This window comes from Pavona decussata, unplaced genomic scaffold (assembly GCF_977016875.1).
Source record: "Pavona decussata unplaced genomic scaffold, jaPavDecu1.1 SCAFFOLD_11, whole genome shotgun sequence".
In the NCBI taxonomy this organism is placed as follows: Eukaryota; Metazoa; Cnidaria; class Anthozoa; order Scleractinia; family Agariciidae; genus Pavona; species Pavona decussata.
The window spans coordinates 3,868,291-3,885,015 of NW_028145434.1; the positions used below are offsets into that span (position 1 = coordinate 3,868,291).

At 39.5% G+C, this 16,725-nt stretch overlaps 2 protein-coding genes across 2 annotated transcripts in view; both read left to right on the top strand.

Annotated features, from left to right (window-relative positions):
• LOC146488283 (uncharacterized) overlaps positions 1-16,412 on the top strand; it is a 40,484-nt gene extending 24,072 nt beyond the window's left edge. Inside the window, exons 3-5 of the mRNA XM_085122934.1 lie at positions 11,846-15,005; positions 15,042-15,460; positions 16,259-16,412. Coding sequence (XP_084979060.1) covers positions 11,846-15,005; positions 15,042-15,460; positions 16,259-16,269 — 3,590 coding nt within the window. The 3' untranslated portion in view covers positions 16,270-16,412. The remainder of the gene's footprint in view (positions 1-11,845; positions 15,006-15,041; positions 15,461-16,258) is intronic.
• LOC146488285 (hsp70/Hsp90 co-chaperone CNS1 homolog) lies at positions 2,617-5,653 on the top strand. Its single transcript, XM_085120371.1, has 5 exons — positions 2,617-2,746; positions 3,292-3,453; positions 3,562-3,639; positions 4,964-5,031; positions 5,351-5,653. The coding sequence occupies exons 1-5, from the start codon at positions 2,656-2,658 to the stop codon at positions 5,651-5,653; spliced, it is 702 nt and encodes a 233-aa protein (XP_084976497.1). The 5' UTR covers positions 2,617-2,655.
• Positions 16,413-16,725: the final 313 nt, after the last annotated feature.

Genomic DNA, 16,725 nt, shown 5'->3' on the forward strand with positions numbered 1-16,725 from the left:
CAATTCAAATTAATAATGTGTTTTAAAACAAGGCTATTACGTACACACACACTGGACTCATTTCAGTTTTGAAATGAGCGTTTATTGTTTCCACAAATTATGTAAATGATGTAATTCTTTTTTCGAAAAAAAAAAAGCCGAAATTCACTCGTTCGCCTTTGTTTTTTCTTTTTGACATTGCTGGTGCAGATGAATGTAAACGCCATTAAAATTTTTTCTTTTTTTTTTTTTCTACAGTAGAAGCCCGCCTTACGGTCACCTCGTTATTACGGCCAATTTTTTTGACCCGGCAAAAGGGCTATACAATTTCTTGTAAAAAAAACCCTCGTTAATACGGCCAACGGCCACATTTTGAAATCCCAAAGAGTACAATCCTTTAAAATTTCAACCCGTTAATACGGTCACTCTGTCGCCACTCATGCTAAAGTTAAAAAACCAAAACGCCTGTGACACGTCAATTTCATTGACCTCTGTCATTTACTCTAATCAAACAACCGATTTACTTTACAAGGTAAGCAACACTCCTCCCTGTCTTTGCAAACATGACAAAGAAAATACATTAAACCTGACGCAAACATCCGCTTTTAATAGGCAAATTACGAAGCGATTAAGTCAGTCTGCTTCGCAACAAAGACGATTGATACTTCTTAGTTCAAGTATTTTGTACAATTCCGTACATCTACATTCGCATTGTTGAACGGGTTGTCCAGGAAGTGCGAATGCGATATACTTTGTCATTACCGCCCTTGAATGAAATTTGGCCCCTCCCCGGTAATACGGCCACCCCGTTTATACGGCCAATTTTTTTGGACCCGTTGGTGACCGTATTAACGGGGTTCTACTGTACGTGTAATTTGCGACATGTTTTGTAAGGTCAAACGTTAGTTCGTTTTCAGTTTTTTTAATTAACATGTAAGTTGTTACATTTGCTGTCCTTTGCTGGTAAAGCCTCTACCTACCGAGCAATCACGCTAGGTGGCATGCGTTTTAACCGCGTATAGTGAAGATCAATAAATGGCGCACTGAGATCCTGCAAACACATACTTCCACCTGATCAAATATCCAGCTTACCTCAAGCTATATCTTTTACCGTATTTCAAAATTTCACTCATTGACTCATGACTCATGAATCACATTTTGATAACAAAAACGAAAAAAAAAGAACCCTTTGCCACGTCCCGTCGCCATTCAATATACATTCGATAGTTTATTCTACGTGGAAAGCTGTGAGTCACCATCTTTTCCTGTTTTTGGCATCACGCGTTTTCTCCAGATATCAGCAAGGAGTAGAAGATCGTTCAGTATTATTCCCTGCACTTTATTTTTAGACGCTGTAATGACCGCAATTATGACGTTTCTCTGATTTTCAATCATCAGAAGTAGTATCCGAATTTTGATCGCCCGAAAGTAAAATTTATTCGTCGAACACAATTTACATTTTGCCCCTCTCCAATGTTGATTTGCAACTGATTTTGCCGCTCAGTTTTGTGCTCAGTGCTCTACACTACGATTCACCGAAAAGAACTTCTGGCAACTGATTATCAAAAAAACCCTTTACTGGGGCACCCAACATTTTATTTCGTAAAACGATTTCGTCTCGTTTTCTAAGGAATAAGTATGTCGTTAAAAATACAAAAAATATCAGCTAGTATTTTCGTAAAATCAAACAAAACAATACTAAATTAGTATTAGGGATATAAAACCTGAGACGAAGAACTCCTGACATAGCTTCGTAAAAATTTTAATTACGTATTTAGTAGGTAAATAAATGCGGTAATCTATACGTTAACTGTGTAACTTATGTTGGCTTTGGCTCTAAGGTCCTCAATATTTTCTTTTCATTTTCCGTTCATCTTCTTCATTTAGTCCCCTAATATTCGACAATGATAAAGCGGCTGTTTAATGCATAATCTGTTTTTAGTGAAAACAAGGACTGTTATGATCGTTTGTTAACGCTTTAGGAGACCACTTAGAAGCGGTTTGGATAGCAAACTTCGGAAAGCAATTTGTATTCTGGCGACAGAATTTACGTCCACTAGCCTATTCTTGGAAGTCTAATAACAGATTTTCTTAATCGTTCAAAAATAGAGGAAATAGCAGGAACCCGGGTACAAACTATTACTCTACACACAGTTTACTTTTTATGGTAAAGATTGTTTAAAAAAAATACGCAAACAGCAACACTCGCGAGCAAAAAGCAGACTACGCAGGCGCCAGCATGGAATTAGCCAGTTTAGTAGAACTCAAGGAGTGTCGAGGAAACATGTCCTTTCGTTCAATCTCCTCTATTTCTCCAAAACGCCGTTCTCACAGAATGTAATAAATCGTTAATTGGCTATGTTAATCTCTTTGTTCTGTCAGTAACAGTAAACGAGGCGAAAGGAAAATAACGTACTTTTCCTTATTCTTATTGTTCCGCTCACAATCTGTTATTCTGTTATAAGAAAACATCCATGAATCCTAACTACAGGAAATTATGTCTTAAACAGAAGATGTTGTTGATTTTACCTTTAGCATTCAGTGGTATAATGTGTAATTAACACAGACATTACGTTTTAGGGATTTGAAGGAACAAAAGTAGCTAATGCATAAAATCAACATTAAAATTATTTGATTCACGATTCATAGGGTTTTTAGCCCGAACTCCCAGCATTCATGGCGCAGAGTCAAAAAGACGCTGCAAGTGACAATGACGTCACACCAGCTGGTGAGGAAACATTGGATTTTGATGACGACACTTTAAGAGGTGAGAAGAAACGCTTGGATCTTTTCTACCAGAAGATTTCAATGTATAAACCCAACAAAGTTCAGATACCCTCCCCTAGTGTTTATTACAATACGTGCTGTGTGCTAGTGGCGCGGTATTCTTGGATCATGAATACCGAGAAAGGCTTACGTGACTCGTCCCATTTCACTGCGTTTTGTGAATTGAAAGCACGTGTAAGAATTTATCCAAGGGTCAATTCAATAAAACTTTTACAATTGTAGTTTAAATCTGGGCCGTTCGGTTTACACAGGTGCACTAAAAGAAACTCAATGAAAGGCATCACTCATCTCTTAAAATGTTTATTAGCTGTACTTTTTTTACATTTCCAATGATCCATTTTTGCAGTTTAAATAACGCATTTTTTTGTCATTATTGAATTCATTTTCTGCATGAGCATGCAATAAGAAGGGCATAAGATTTTTAGCTACAAGTTTGAGTCAAATTGGTCCCAGCGTTGAGAACGAAACGCCATTGCGCTGCAGACTATCTACTAATACACTATCTTCTTAATTCCTTCATTTTAGCAATAGCAGAGGTTTACAAAAATGAGGGTAATGACAGTTACAGACAGAATGATTTAAACAACGCCATCTACTTCTACACGGAAGGAATTAAAGTAAACTGCAAGGACGAGGAACTGAAAGCCCAACTGTACAGCAACCGGGCAAACGCTTATTTTTGTTTGGGTGAGAAGTTTTTGTAAGCTTAAATTGGTTTATCAAAATATAAAAGGGTTCGTCAATCGAACCAGCATCAATATGCTAGCTTTCTCCTCATACTTTATTCTTTCACAGGGAACTATACTGATTCCTTGACTGATGCAAAAGTTACTTGCTCCTTACAGCCATCTTATTTGAAAGCGATCTTCACAGGTACGAGTTAATAAAAAATGGATATATTACTGGGATGGAGATAATTTCACAGTGACGTACTTCAACTGAGCTACACAGCTAAATGTTAGAATATTTTGAAAAATACGTTTTGTAGTCATCTACGCAGAGAAAGGACGGCCCATGTCACATAAAAAGCGCCATTTTAAGAGCCGCCCTCTGTAAATATCGACTATCGTCGTTTGGACGAGAAAAAAAATGAAATTCCTCAAACTTTCTCAGAAGAATAAAGTGCCAAAAAAATGGCCGGGTTTAAAAGAAATATCGCTAAAGAGTAGTTCAATAGGGAAGAAATTAAATTTTTTTTAAAAAAATCAGATTTCGGTCAAATTCCCAAAAAAGCTTCTCAGCACAACAACAAACATTTGCTTGTCTCGAATAATGAGATTTTTTTCGGATTTGTAACGCTTTCTTTGTAAGGCAAATTCTTAAAAAGTGTGGCCTAAAATGGCCGCTGAAAGCCCTCTCAGGGCGGTAAAAGCAAGATGGTCGCACTACAGCTAAAATACGAATCGATCTGAGCTGAAAGTTATATTTATGTGAATCACTTATATAGACCATTCTTCTGAGAAAGTTTGAGTGATTTCATTTTTTCTTGTCCAAACGACGATAGTCGATATTTACAGAGGGCAGCTCTTAAGATCGATTTTGTTTTCACGAATGTGACACACAAATCATTTAGTGTTTTGACCTCAACTTCCGCAATTCCTAATTTTATCATTTATAAGGCCATTCTCTTGTCTCCCTGTTTCCCGTCGTTGCATGTTTAAAGTTAAAGGTCGGTGGGTGATTCAGATTAAACAATTAGTAAAAAAAAAAAAAGGCGGGGGGGGGGGGGGGGGGGGGAGGGCGGAAAGAGTCTGAAACCAGGCGGCACAGAAACCCAATCAAGTGATCATCTGGAAACAAAAGTTGTTGTCACAAATAGAAACTACCCGGTTGTTTTGGCCCGAGTTCGCAAAAAATAACATCCATACTAAATACCGTAGATTTTCCAAAGCGTAATATAACGTGACGTTTGCTGACAAAACTATGGAAGAAGCGACCCTGATTCTCTACCAAGACAGGGCACTTCGGTATTAACTGCATCAATGGAAGTCCATTTTTGTGAAAACTTAGGGTATTACTTCTCTGACTTCACTAAAACTGTCTCTGCATATGAATGGTTGGGATGGGAATAGATTAACTTGCAACATTACCTTGCCGCTTTGGATAGTGAGATTCCTAGTGCGAACGTCACAAATCTCAGCTATTGCTTTATCAAATAAGCAAAAATAATGCCGACCTTACATTGTCTTTTTATTAGGAGCAAGTGCATGCTTTCAGCTGAATCAGTTTGAGGAAGCCATCACGTGGTGTGAAAAGGGATTGGCAGTATCCTTCACTACAAATGCTTCAATGGAAAAGATTTGTCGTGTTCAAACTTTACAAAAGTCTTTCGTTCTAGCTTTTAAGTGCGTACCTTCTTGGCTCAAGTCTCATTGCAAAAAATTAGTTTTTGAGTCTTCATGACAATTTCAATTTCGCTCTTGCCCCTTAACTTCCCCCATGAGAGAAAGAGAAAGAAACATAAAAGAAAAACAGGCAAAGAATTAACACACATTTTCCGTGAGACCTTTCCTCCAGTCTGAAGGATTTGTAAGCTTTAGATAACTTTTGCAACCGGCGTGTTATAAATCTTGACTGATGTAAGATTGACAAGAATAACCAGAAATTGGTGGAACTAAGAAGGAGATCTGTCAATGAAAGGAACAAGCTGCGAAATACAGACGGAGAGGAAGATTCAGGTGAATGTAATGTCTTATATAAGCTATTGGGGAAATACAGGACATTGATGAAAGGAAGTTTGAATTCTTTGAAAGGCTCGCGTATCAAACTAGAAAGAGTGACGAAAACTGAAATAACATGTGTAGTAAGTTCTTTAAGCTTTCTTCTTTTAACGAAGAAACTTCTGAGATACAAAATAATATCACACTCAAGAAAGGCTAGAATTTAAATTCTTCCGTGACTAAAATTTGGCGGGAAAATGTCTATGCGCGGTAACTTAGAATTTCATAAAATGGCGTTTTATAGCTTGACTTTGCATTCATTTATTAGAAAATGAAAGCAAACCTTTGTGTAAATGCATCTGAATGACCAGATTGCCATCGAAATGGAATGTATCACCGATTTAACGTTAATGGATTCACATGAATGTCACGCGGCAGAGATTTAATACTAGAACGCATGAATCAGGAAAAAAATCCAACAAACCCAAAGTTAACTAATCCGCTGCCTAAAAGAGCACCACAATAATCAGACATTTCTTAAATGAACTTTTCAATACTCTATTTGTTTTCATGAGTATTCGTCTGACCTTGTTTTCACTTTATATAATTTTTGGACAAGCTTTTTGGCTACTGATGAAAACTCTCGTAATAAATGGTTCAAAAAGGCCTATAAACCGAAAATGGAAATGAGGAGGGAGAATTACCAGTGCATCTCAGTTTGAGTCTAGTGACTTTCCATTCTCCATGTCTCAAAATGAGAGAGAACGAGCGGCATGATGAATTAAACTTGCTGTCAGGAATTTTAAGCTACTTTGATAACAATATTTGTTTGCTGCTAGCCTTATGCCTTAAACAATGTCTACTTAGAAAGATTTGGTTTCATACTCGTTCAAAGTACCGGGGTCTTTATGAGGTAAAGGAAGTACGTGTGAAATAAGAATAACACATGAACGCAAAAAGACACCAGGGTAGTGCGTTCAGTTTACTTTTATATCAGCTAAATTACTTTAGATAACAAATTAACCATCGACGAAAGCAGTACGTTTCTGACCAGTGTTCTTGGTCTTCAAAGATCTTTTCAGGTCAACAAATTGAGCAATTTGTCCTTTTTTCACCATGATTAAATTTTGCGTCCTTACAAGATTTTCATATCGTTATTCAATTTATTTGAATAGCCAAAAACACTGCGAAAGGAATTGCATAAGGTTTGCCGTCCGTTTAGGTCGATATTTCAAGGTCCTTGCTCATTCGATCACAGACTCATAACACGGACAACTAAAGTATATTGAAAACCCCAAAACGCCGAATACAAATTCTTTTTCAAAACAAGTAAATGTAAAATTTTTATAATAATTAATAAAAATATGTCTTGAATTTTAACGTGAGATTCAAACCCTATCAATAGTACCTTATTCTTTAGAAAACAGTAGATTTTGGCTAAATGGTTTTAGTTCTGCAGGAACTCCCAAAGGTACCCTGTTGTTCGCCTGCCATTTGGTTTTTATAAACAAAAACGCTATCCTCCAAAGTATTGGGGTTTTGAGCTGAAAAAATTTGGTGGTTTGAGAATACAAAATATATGAGAACTCCAAAGGGAAAGATTCTGCGTAATTCAAGGTCCAAGATCCTAGAAATAGCACAAATAAGAAATTGACAGAGACCGAGGTTAAGAGTCTCTGTCAATTTCTTATTTGTGCTATTTCTAGGATCTTGGACCTTGAATTACGCAGAATCTTTCCCTTTGGAGTTCTCATATATTTTGTATTCTCAAACCACCAAATTTTTTCAGCTCAAAACCCCAATACTTTGGAGGATAGCGTTTTTGTTTATAAAAAGCAAATGGCAGGCGAACAACAGGGTACCTTTGGGAGCAAGAGGCGTTATTGATCAACAAGATTGTCGTGATCAGGGTATAGTTTTATATACCGATGATGATCTTGGTCTTCGGTCCTTCGAGGAGGAAGCAAGGATAGTCACTTCTGACAGCCTAGGCAAGTCACCTGGGAGAACGCGGGACCAGGAAATCACCTGCCGGACGTTTTCTTGTTCGTGGAACCTGTTGCCACCTCCATCTTTATTCACTTAACTTATGATTCTCTACCATCTAAGACAAAACACACCCAGTGTGGTATCATTGATTCTGACATTTCTGAAGGCCTCGCTGGACACGTACACCTGGAGCCACGGCTAAGTTCTTGCTCTGGTGCAAGACCTGGTTGTTCAGCCCAAAGTGGTAAACCAAAACCCACATAAACCGAAAACAACAGCCAGCCCGTTCAACCAGAAACATAAGGCCTTCCTTCCAGACTCTGACCAAGGAAGCAAGCAAGCACCTCCGCGTACATCGCTCCAACCAACGAGTGAATTAACATCGTCCTCAGGTGTAAAAGTATTGAGCGGATATTGCTGACAGAACGAATGACCGCGTGGGAGGAAAATATAGAGGAAGAGGCTTACGAATGGAAAATAGTCAGATAAATATCGGAGAGGAACTTGCGAACACGGAGGCTGGTCATGTCATATCATGTCATGTCACACTAATCCGGATGGGATGTCATAGCTTCTTTGGCTGCTCTTAAAAAGCGCCAGTTGAGCATGTTGGGAAACCGGGGGAGGGGGGGGGGGGTGGGTCTTATACTATGTGGGAGCTCACAAAGGCAATAGTGATCTTCATGATCCTAGAAATGTTTATAATTTTTTGAACAAACTCTTCTCTAAATTTATTTTGTCAGGCGCGTATATACGAGTCTTTACACAAATATACCACAAGAGCTGAAAATTCACATATTGTGTAAGTCTTATAACGCCTTATATAAACAACAACTCCGCTCTGACTTATCTTTACTGCTATGGATAAGAAAAATGGCAGTCGCATTCGCCAATATCTTCATGCATGAAAGGGTGAAACAAATGTCGTAATTTAAAGTGACCTAAAACTACTTGTTTGGAAACGTTATATTGATGACAATTTTTCCGTCTGGAACACAACCAAAAAAAAATTGTATAGTTCATTGAACAATCTAATAAGTACCATTCGACTATCAAGTTCAAGGCTGAAATATCTGAAAGAGAAACAAACTTTGACACTAGGCGTGAGAGATTTGGAGAGGAACTGGTGCTCGATGTACGCACCATTTTAAAACAGTTGAGACCTCTCAGTACACTTTCTTCTCTTTAATGGCACCAATATGGAGTTTAAAGAGGCCTCATCAAAGGAGAGGTTCTTGGACTTCTCAGAGCTAACTCTTCTTAGATACTATTTGAAGAGAACATACTAAGACTTCTATCTATCAGTGCCCCACCTAAAACAAGTGCTCATGAACAACTGTAGTCACAGCAGCTTCTACTAAGAGAAATATACAGATTCACCCGGTATAATACAAAAGTGGAAATATTCTGAAGGACACAATCGTGCGAGCAAAGTTTTAAAATGCCGAAACATGGGTGAGGCCGTCGTGCAGCTTTTTCGCTCTTTATTAGCACAGGGATGTATTCCACATACCTCCCAGACACATAACTGTACATCCAGAAGTTGGTGTATGATGAACTGTGAAAACGTTTTCGCCTCCCATAGGGAGTGGGTTGACAACAAAAAGTGTGGGAAGAGCAAGTTGGTTCCCACGCCTGTTAAAGTAAGCAGAGCGAACCATGTCATAATGCAATGTTTTTGGTGGGTTAGATCGATAGACAAAGAAGAAGTCTTTCTTAGTATCATGACAGCCATAAGTATTGAAACACGAATATCCCTCTTCATGTTTTAATACAGATTTTAATATGTTTAAGTTTACAAGATTATGTCCATGAGAAACATTCAAACGGAGACACCGGTAAAACCAGTGAGAATGACTCAACTTAACAGAGGCATGGTGGGAACGAACAGACGGAGAGACCTAACAATAAGACCACATAGATCCCGGATTGACAAACATAATAACGACAATAACCAGACATTCGCGATGAAAAGAACGAATGACGCAACCGAGTGCCAGCCCAACCATACTCCTGAAAGAACGGATGACAAAGGCAGTTAGACGGTTGTATTACTGGGAATGTGGGGCATTTACGTAGTCTGATGCACACAAAGTTCATCTAATCCTCAAAACCGTGGCCGCGCAAATAAAGGAAACATGGGATGGAAAGTCGAAGGCAGCGCATACATTGTGCTCTATAGCAGTTCCCTGTTTCTTTAATTAAAACCCAAAAATTTATTTTGAGTCTGAGGAGGTTGATTCCAATGAAAGGAAGACAAGCGAAGGTGTACGTAGATCATGGATCAATATCTTCTAGAGCTGCATGGTGCTTCAGGAAAGCTGTGTGAAGAGAAATTGAACCAGCCCCTTAAAACAAAATCAGCTGGAGTTTCAACCTAAGGCGTGCCACCTGATTGGACAAACAGTAGGAGAGGATGGTTGGGTTACACAAAAGCGCTATTGAGAAGACCATTGGGGTGCGTTTGTTAAAGAAATTGCTCCTCGATGTGAAAATAACCTTGAAAAGTGGCTCTTAAGCTTCATAGATGGTGATGTTATACTACAAATCCTCACCCCTAATTCCATTATGTTCCTCCCAACATAATCTTACGTGACCCAGAAACACATGCGGATCTTAGAAAGAGGGCCAAACACCTCACCTTGGATATTATTGATATGGTGATACTTAAAATTAGGAGGACAACCGTGTAATATAGCCTCTGGGCATACATTTCAGGAACTATATTCAGGAAGATCAGGGGAAAGGGTACGATAAGGAAGAAGCTTTCTCAACACGCCACTGCCGTGTCTTTATCCAATGGAATTTTCTTGTGGCTCAGCTGTTCATGCTCCCTCTGTAGTTCTCATCGATAATGCCCTGATATTCAAGCCCACAAGACAAGCAGCTCTGCAGCCAGAGAGAACAGCAGAGGAAAGGAGAGGAAAACTCAGGATAGCTAGAACAAAAAGGAAATTTAAGCTGACATTGAAAATTGAACCGTTTGAATACTCATTATACAGGGTCTGTTAGTGAGTACTTAAGACTACTTCATTTTTTGTGATAATTGTTGTTTACCAGAATCCAGTCTCCCGTGTTCGGGATAACAGATATTTCCTTCGTAAATATAAGCGAGAGTGTCGGAGACTGGGGCGAGTATTGTAAACATGGGATATTGAGTGTTGAAGTTGAAAGCTGACCGTGTAATTAGAAATTGCTCAGACTAGATTTGTGACGGTAAGTTTTGTTGGGCTGCTACACCTGAGACAATTTTTTATGGGGAAAATAGTAAGTTGTTCTATTTGTTTTATTATAACGTCCTGCTTAAATGTTATAACTTTAGATTCTACGCTAATTTCTGTTAACCGCGAACCATAATAAATTTATTCCAGGTAATCTAGCCTTTCATTCCACCTCCAATATTTTGGTCGACTGGTGTTTTCTCTCGTATACTTATAAAGTTTACTTTTCTCAGACTATATATTCTGTTAAGACAGGTCATTGTCTACAGTGTAAAGGCCAGGTTTTCAAGTTAAACTTTCTTTAATACGAGTCCCATTGGGTGATTCAAAATTATTTACCCTAGCAATTTTTAGGAAATCGGAGAAAGTGGCACTTCAAAGAAAAAATTGGCAAGGAAAAAAAGAAACGAAACAATCCCAAATTATAGCCTATTCTTTCAAATGCGTCTAACTCGCAAGGAAAACCTGAAATTTCTAATTAAGTTTTACCTATTTTACCTATTCAAGTTTGTACTTGATCAAAACAAATACACTTACAAAAACCACTTGTTATCTTCAAATGCGTCACTAATTCAAATTTGATACACGAGCCTTCCAAAGGTTACAAAATGCCGTCTATTTTCACCATATTCGCACCAAAGCAAGCAATAATTGTGAAAACCATCTACAAACTCTATCCTTTATCAAAATATGAGCGATATTGATCTGAACACTTCTGCCACCACTAGATCATATTGCTCTTAAAAGTACTCAATAAGTCCTCGTACTTACCGTAAAGGGTTTTTTCCGAGAAAGTAAATGAGACCAATGCCTTACTGGGAAGTTTCTGGATATGATAATATCTGCGATATCTAAGGTTTTACAGGGGTATTTTACGGTATAAACCCCATCTGCACAGTCCAAGTTTTTATTTCCTGTACATTAAGTGTACATAGACTCCCACACCTTGTATTACTGAAACATAACAAGCAAGACTTCCCAACTTATGAAGAAATATCTCCAGAATACAACAGTCTAGGTAAATGGTACCGCACTCATATCAACTTAAGAAATATTTTATGTCCAAGCAATGGACATCATTTTCTCATCTTTCAAGTCATACTTTGTGATTTCCAAGGTGAGCACATACAAACAGTCATGAAAAGGCTTTAAAATGCTTTCATAGAATCAGCGTGTCTTCTATGTAAATTTCTACAGACTTCGCTACAGTCTTACATGAGATGATGGGAAAGAGAGATTCTGTAGACGATAGATCCGGAGAAGGATGGGTCTATTGCAACCTCGGCAACGCTTATCAGAGCCTGGGCAACTTCCAAAAGGCCAAAGAGTACCATGAAAAGCATCTGAAAATAGCAAAAGAGGTAGGCGATAGATCCGGAGAAGGAAGAGCCTTTTGCAACCTTGGCATCGCTTATCACAGGCTGGGCACATTCCAAAAGGCCAAAGAGTGCCATGAAAGGCATCTTGTAATAGCAAAAGAAGTAGGAGATAGAAACGAAGAAGGAAGGGCCTATTGCAACCTCGGCAACGCTTATCAGAGCTTGGGCAACTTTCGAAAGGCCATAGAGTATCATTTTGAGGATTTAAAAATAGCAAAAGAAGTAGGCGATAGATCCGCAGAAGCAAGGGCTTTTTGCAACCTTGGCAACTCTTATGACAGCCTAGGCAGCTTCCAAAAGGCCTTGGAGTATAGTGAAAAGAGTCTGAAAATAGCAAAAGAAGTAGACGATAGACCCAGAGAAGGGAAGGCCTACGGCAACCTTGGCAACGCTTATCAGAGCCTGGGCAACTTCCAAAAGGCCATAGAGTACCATAAAAACGATCTGGAAATAGCAAAAGAAATAGGCGATAGATCCGGAGAAGGTGCGGCCTATGGCAACCTTGGCAACGCTTATCAGAGGTTGGGCAACTTCCGAAAGGCCATAGAGTATCATTATAAGGATTTGAAAATAGCAAAAGAAGTAGGCGATAGATCCGCAGAGGCAAGGGCCTTTTGCAACCTTGGCAACTCTTATGACAGCCTAGGCAGCTTCCAAAAGGCCTTGGAGTATAGTGAAAAGAGTCTGAAAATAGCAAAAGAAGTAGACGATAGACCCAGAGAAGGGAAGGCCTACGGCAGCCTTGGCAACGCTTATCAGAGCCTGGGCAACTTCCAAAAGGCCATAGAGTACCATAAAAACGATCTGGAAATAGCAAAAGAAGTAGGCGATAGATCCGGAGAAGGTGCGGCCTATGGCAACCTTGGCAACGCTTATCAGGGCCTGGGCAATTTGGAAAAGGCCTTACTGTACCATGAAAAAAGTCTCAAAATAGCAAAAGAAGTAGGCCATAGACCGGGAGAAGGGAAGTCCTATGGCAACCTTGGCATCGCTTATCAGAGCCTGGGAAACGTCCAAAAGGCCATAGAGTACCATAAAAGCGATTTGAAAATAGCAAAAGAAGTAGGCGATAGATTCGGAGAAGGAATGGCCTATTGTAACCTTGGCGACGCTTATTGGCGCCTGGGCAACTGGGAAAAGGTCATACAGTACAGTGAAAAGGGTCTCAAAATAGCAGAAGAGGAAGACAATAAACTCGGGAAAGGACAGGCCTATAGCATCCTCGGCAACGCTTATAAGAGCTTGGGCAACTACCAAAAGGCCATAGAGTATTATTATAAGGATCTGAAAATAGCAAAAGAAGTAGGCGATAGATCCGCAGAAGCGTGGGCCTTTTGCAACCTTGGCAACGCTTATGAGAGCCTATGCAACTTCCAAAAGGCCTTGGAGTATCATGAAAAGCTTCTGAAAATAGCAAAAGAAGTAGGCGATAGATCCGCAGAAGGAACGGCCTATGGCAACCTCGGCAACGCATATCAGTGGCTGGGCAACTTCCAAAAGGCCATGGAGTACTATAAACGCGATCTGAAAATAGCAAAAGAAGTAGGCGATAGATTTGGAGAAGGAATTACCCTACGCAACCTCAGCTACGCTTATAGGCTCCTGGGCAACTGGGAAAAGGCCATACAGTGCAGTGAGAAGGGTCTCAAAATAGCAGAAGAAGAAGACAATAGACTCGGGAAAGGACAGGCCTATTGCAACCTCGGCATCGCTTATCATAGCTTGGGCAACTACCAAAAGGCCATAGAGTACCATGAAAAGCATCTGAAAATAGCAAAACAGGAAGGCGATAGAAGCGGGGAAGGGAGGGCATGTGGCAACCTTGGTTTCACTCATTTGCGCCTGAGAAACGTCCAGAAGGCCATGGAGCACCAAGAAAATTACCTGAAAATAGCAAAAGAAGTAGGCGATAGAACCGGGGAAGGGATAGCCTACCTCAACCTCGGCAACATTTACCAAACTCTGGGAAAGTTTCAGGAAGCTTGCGAATGTTATCAAGCTAGTGTAGATATACGTGATATTATCAGAGCTTCCATCACTCGTGAAGATGCCTTAAAGATAAGTTTTCGAGACCTTTATTGCTGTGCTTACAGTGGTCTTTGGCAAAGCCTATTGAAGCTGGGAAGAATTGATGAGTCCTTGTGTGCTGCTGAGCAAGGTCGAGCACAGGCTTTGGTTGATATCTTAAAAACACAGTATGGTTTGACAGAATCTCCGTCAGCGTCACTTGAACCTAAAGAAGTAATTTCTTACATCTCAAATAAGTTATCTACGAAAACGGTTTTCTTGGGCTACAGGCGCAACAAAATCACTTTCTGGGTTATCAACAAGGGAAGCAAGGTTGTGGTTCGAGAAAATGAATTGGACCAAGGAAGAGTGCACAAAGATGCAGTGACTGTCTTGTTGAATACTACTTTGGAGGAAATTGGAGTTCGTGTCCGCGTAAAATGTGAGAATCGTTCACTGGATGAGCCAAATGATGGTGATGTTGATAACAATGATGAAGAGGACGAGGATAAACAAAGAGTGCCCTCACAATGCACCATAAATACGCTACAACCATTACATGATGCAATTATTGGCCCCATTGCAGATTTGTGTCAAGGTAACGAATTGATCTTTGTCCCCGATGGTTCCCTTTGCCGGGTTCCATTCTCTGCTCTGAGCACATCCATCCACATCCGCACTGTACCCTCATTGACCAGTTTAAGACTGATCACAGACCGCCATGAGGACTGCAAAAGCGTGCAAGAGGCACTGCTTGTTGGAGATCCATATCTGGGGAATGTCGAGTATCCAAAGTACAGGCAACTGCCATGCGCCAGAGAGGAAGTAAAGATGATAGGAGAAATTCTAAAGATCCCGCCACTAACAGGAACAGAAGCGACCAAAGACGAGGTGTTAAAACGACTGGCTACAGCCACTTTGGTTCACATCGCAGCTCACGGACGAAAAGAAACGGGAGAAATTGCTTTAGCTGCAAATTCCGGGTGGGAAACACATTACGATGGAAGTTCAAGATCCAGAGCAAGGAACAAGGGTCCTAAGGAAGGGGACTACATGTTGAAAATGTCGGATGTCCAAGCTGTTAAGCTGCGAGCAAAACTGGTTGTGCTTAGTTGCTGTCATAGTGGCAGAGGAGAGATCAAGTCTGAGGGTGTCGTCGGAATTGCTCGAGCTTTCTTGGCCGCTGGGGCTCGTTCTGTTCTCGCTTCACTTTGGGCAATTTCAGACCAGGCAACTATGGAGTTCATGAAGAGTTTCTACCAACATCTTGGAGATGGTAAAACCACCAGTGCGGCTCTTCACCAGGCTATGAAGTATCTACGAGAGTCAGAGCAGTTCTGTGCTGTGAAGTACTGGGCTCCTTTTGTGTTAATTGGTGATGACATCCACTTGAATTTGGACGCAAAGAAGCAAAACACTGAAATGATGCGTGAAAATGGTAAGTTTTTTCAAATGTTGTGGTGGTGGTGGTTGTTGCTGATGGTTTTTTTTTTTTTTGTGAAAAACATCATCTTTGTTTAATGTTTGACTGTTGAATTATCCACCTCCGGGACAAGTGGTTGCAACAAAAGTGTTCAAAAGAAACGTTGTATAGAAGCCTGTTTTTTACAATTAAAATTGGGTAAATGAAAAACTGAGAAAATACAGATTTAGCACAGACTGCTTCATTAGACGAAAGCTCGTGAAAAGAATTCTCAAAAAACATTCAACGAATGAATGAATGAATGAATGAATGAATGAATGAATGAATGAATGAATGAATGAATGAATGAATGAATGAATGAATGAATGAATGAATGAATGAATGAATGAATGAATGAATGAATGAATGAATGAATGAATGAATATCCAGAAGGGGTTCCTGTGATTTTGGCTCCAAGAGAAAAATGAAATCGGTCGCAACTTTTTCTGTTGATTGTTTTAATACATTGACATTTATTGTTCCTCGCTTGTGGGTGTTTAAAGGTATTCAACCCCAAGAAATAACAAACTACTAAGTATTTTCCAGGTCTACCAGAACGAAAATAAGAGTAATCCATTTCTTTTGTTTTGGGTTTCATAGCCTTCTCATTTTCCTTGCACTTAAGTCCAACGTAGTGATTTTAAACATTACAATTTCGGAAAATCCTTGAACAAAGTTAGAACTACCAGAGTAAACATCTACACCAATTACATCGCATGGGTCAATAGTGTGATGTTTTGGCTTAGTTGATGTACTTCATTTCTTCTCTCTTAGAGGCTGAGTAATCAAGTCAAGGAAATGTCTACAAATCAGTGAACCAAACTTTGCTACATAGATTTCCCCTTGCTCTGGGGATTTATCTTATCCTTTCTAATCTGGAAAGGTAAAGAAAGGTCGTGCCATGAGCCGTTTCTGAAATGCTTATTTGAATAAGTGATAATGTGGGGAAATAAGATCGAGGAACATTTTTCTCTTTTCTTTTTTCTTTTCTTCATTTTTCTTTTCTTATTTTCTCTCTATACGCCTATAAAACGCTTTACATAGGCAAAACAGCCGTTAGAATTTTATATGCGACCATAATTTTCATTTCTAAAGAGATATATACAGACAGTGAATCCAGGACAGAAGTTAAGCAAGGACGGTTCGGGAATGAGTACACTTAGTAAATAGATTTGATTGCTTCAATGATTGTCTCTTACGCAGCCGTTACTTTGGCCTTCAGTAACGCTTCTACAACTAAC

What these genes read in the sequence shown, in the direction of transcription:
- LOC146488285 (XM_085120371.1), top strand. Translation starts at nt 2,656, where the DNA reads ATGGCGCAGAGTCAAAAAGACGCTGCAAGTGACAATGACGTCACACCA. An exon ending in TTTGAAAGCGATCTTCACAG is followed by an intron (nt 3,640 to 4,963) that starts GTACGAGTTAAT and finishes TCTTTTTATTAG; the next exon opens with GAGCAAGTGCATGCTTTCAG. An exon ending in GGTGTGAAAAGGGATTGGCA is followed by an intron (nt 5,032 to 5,350) that starts GTATCCTTCACT and finishes GACTGATGTAAG; the next exon opens with ATTGACAAGAATAACCAGAA.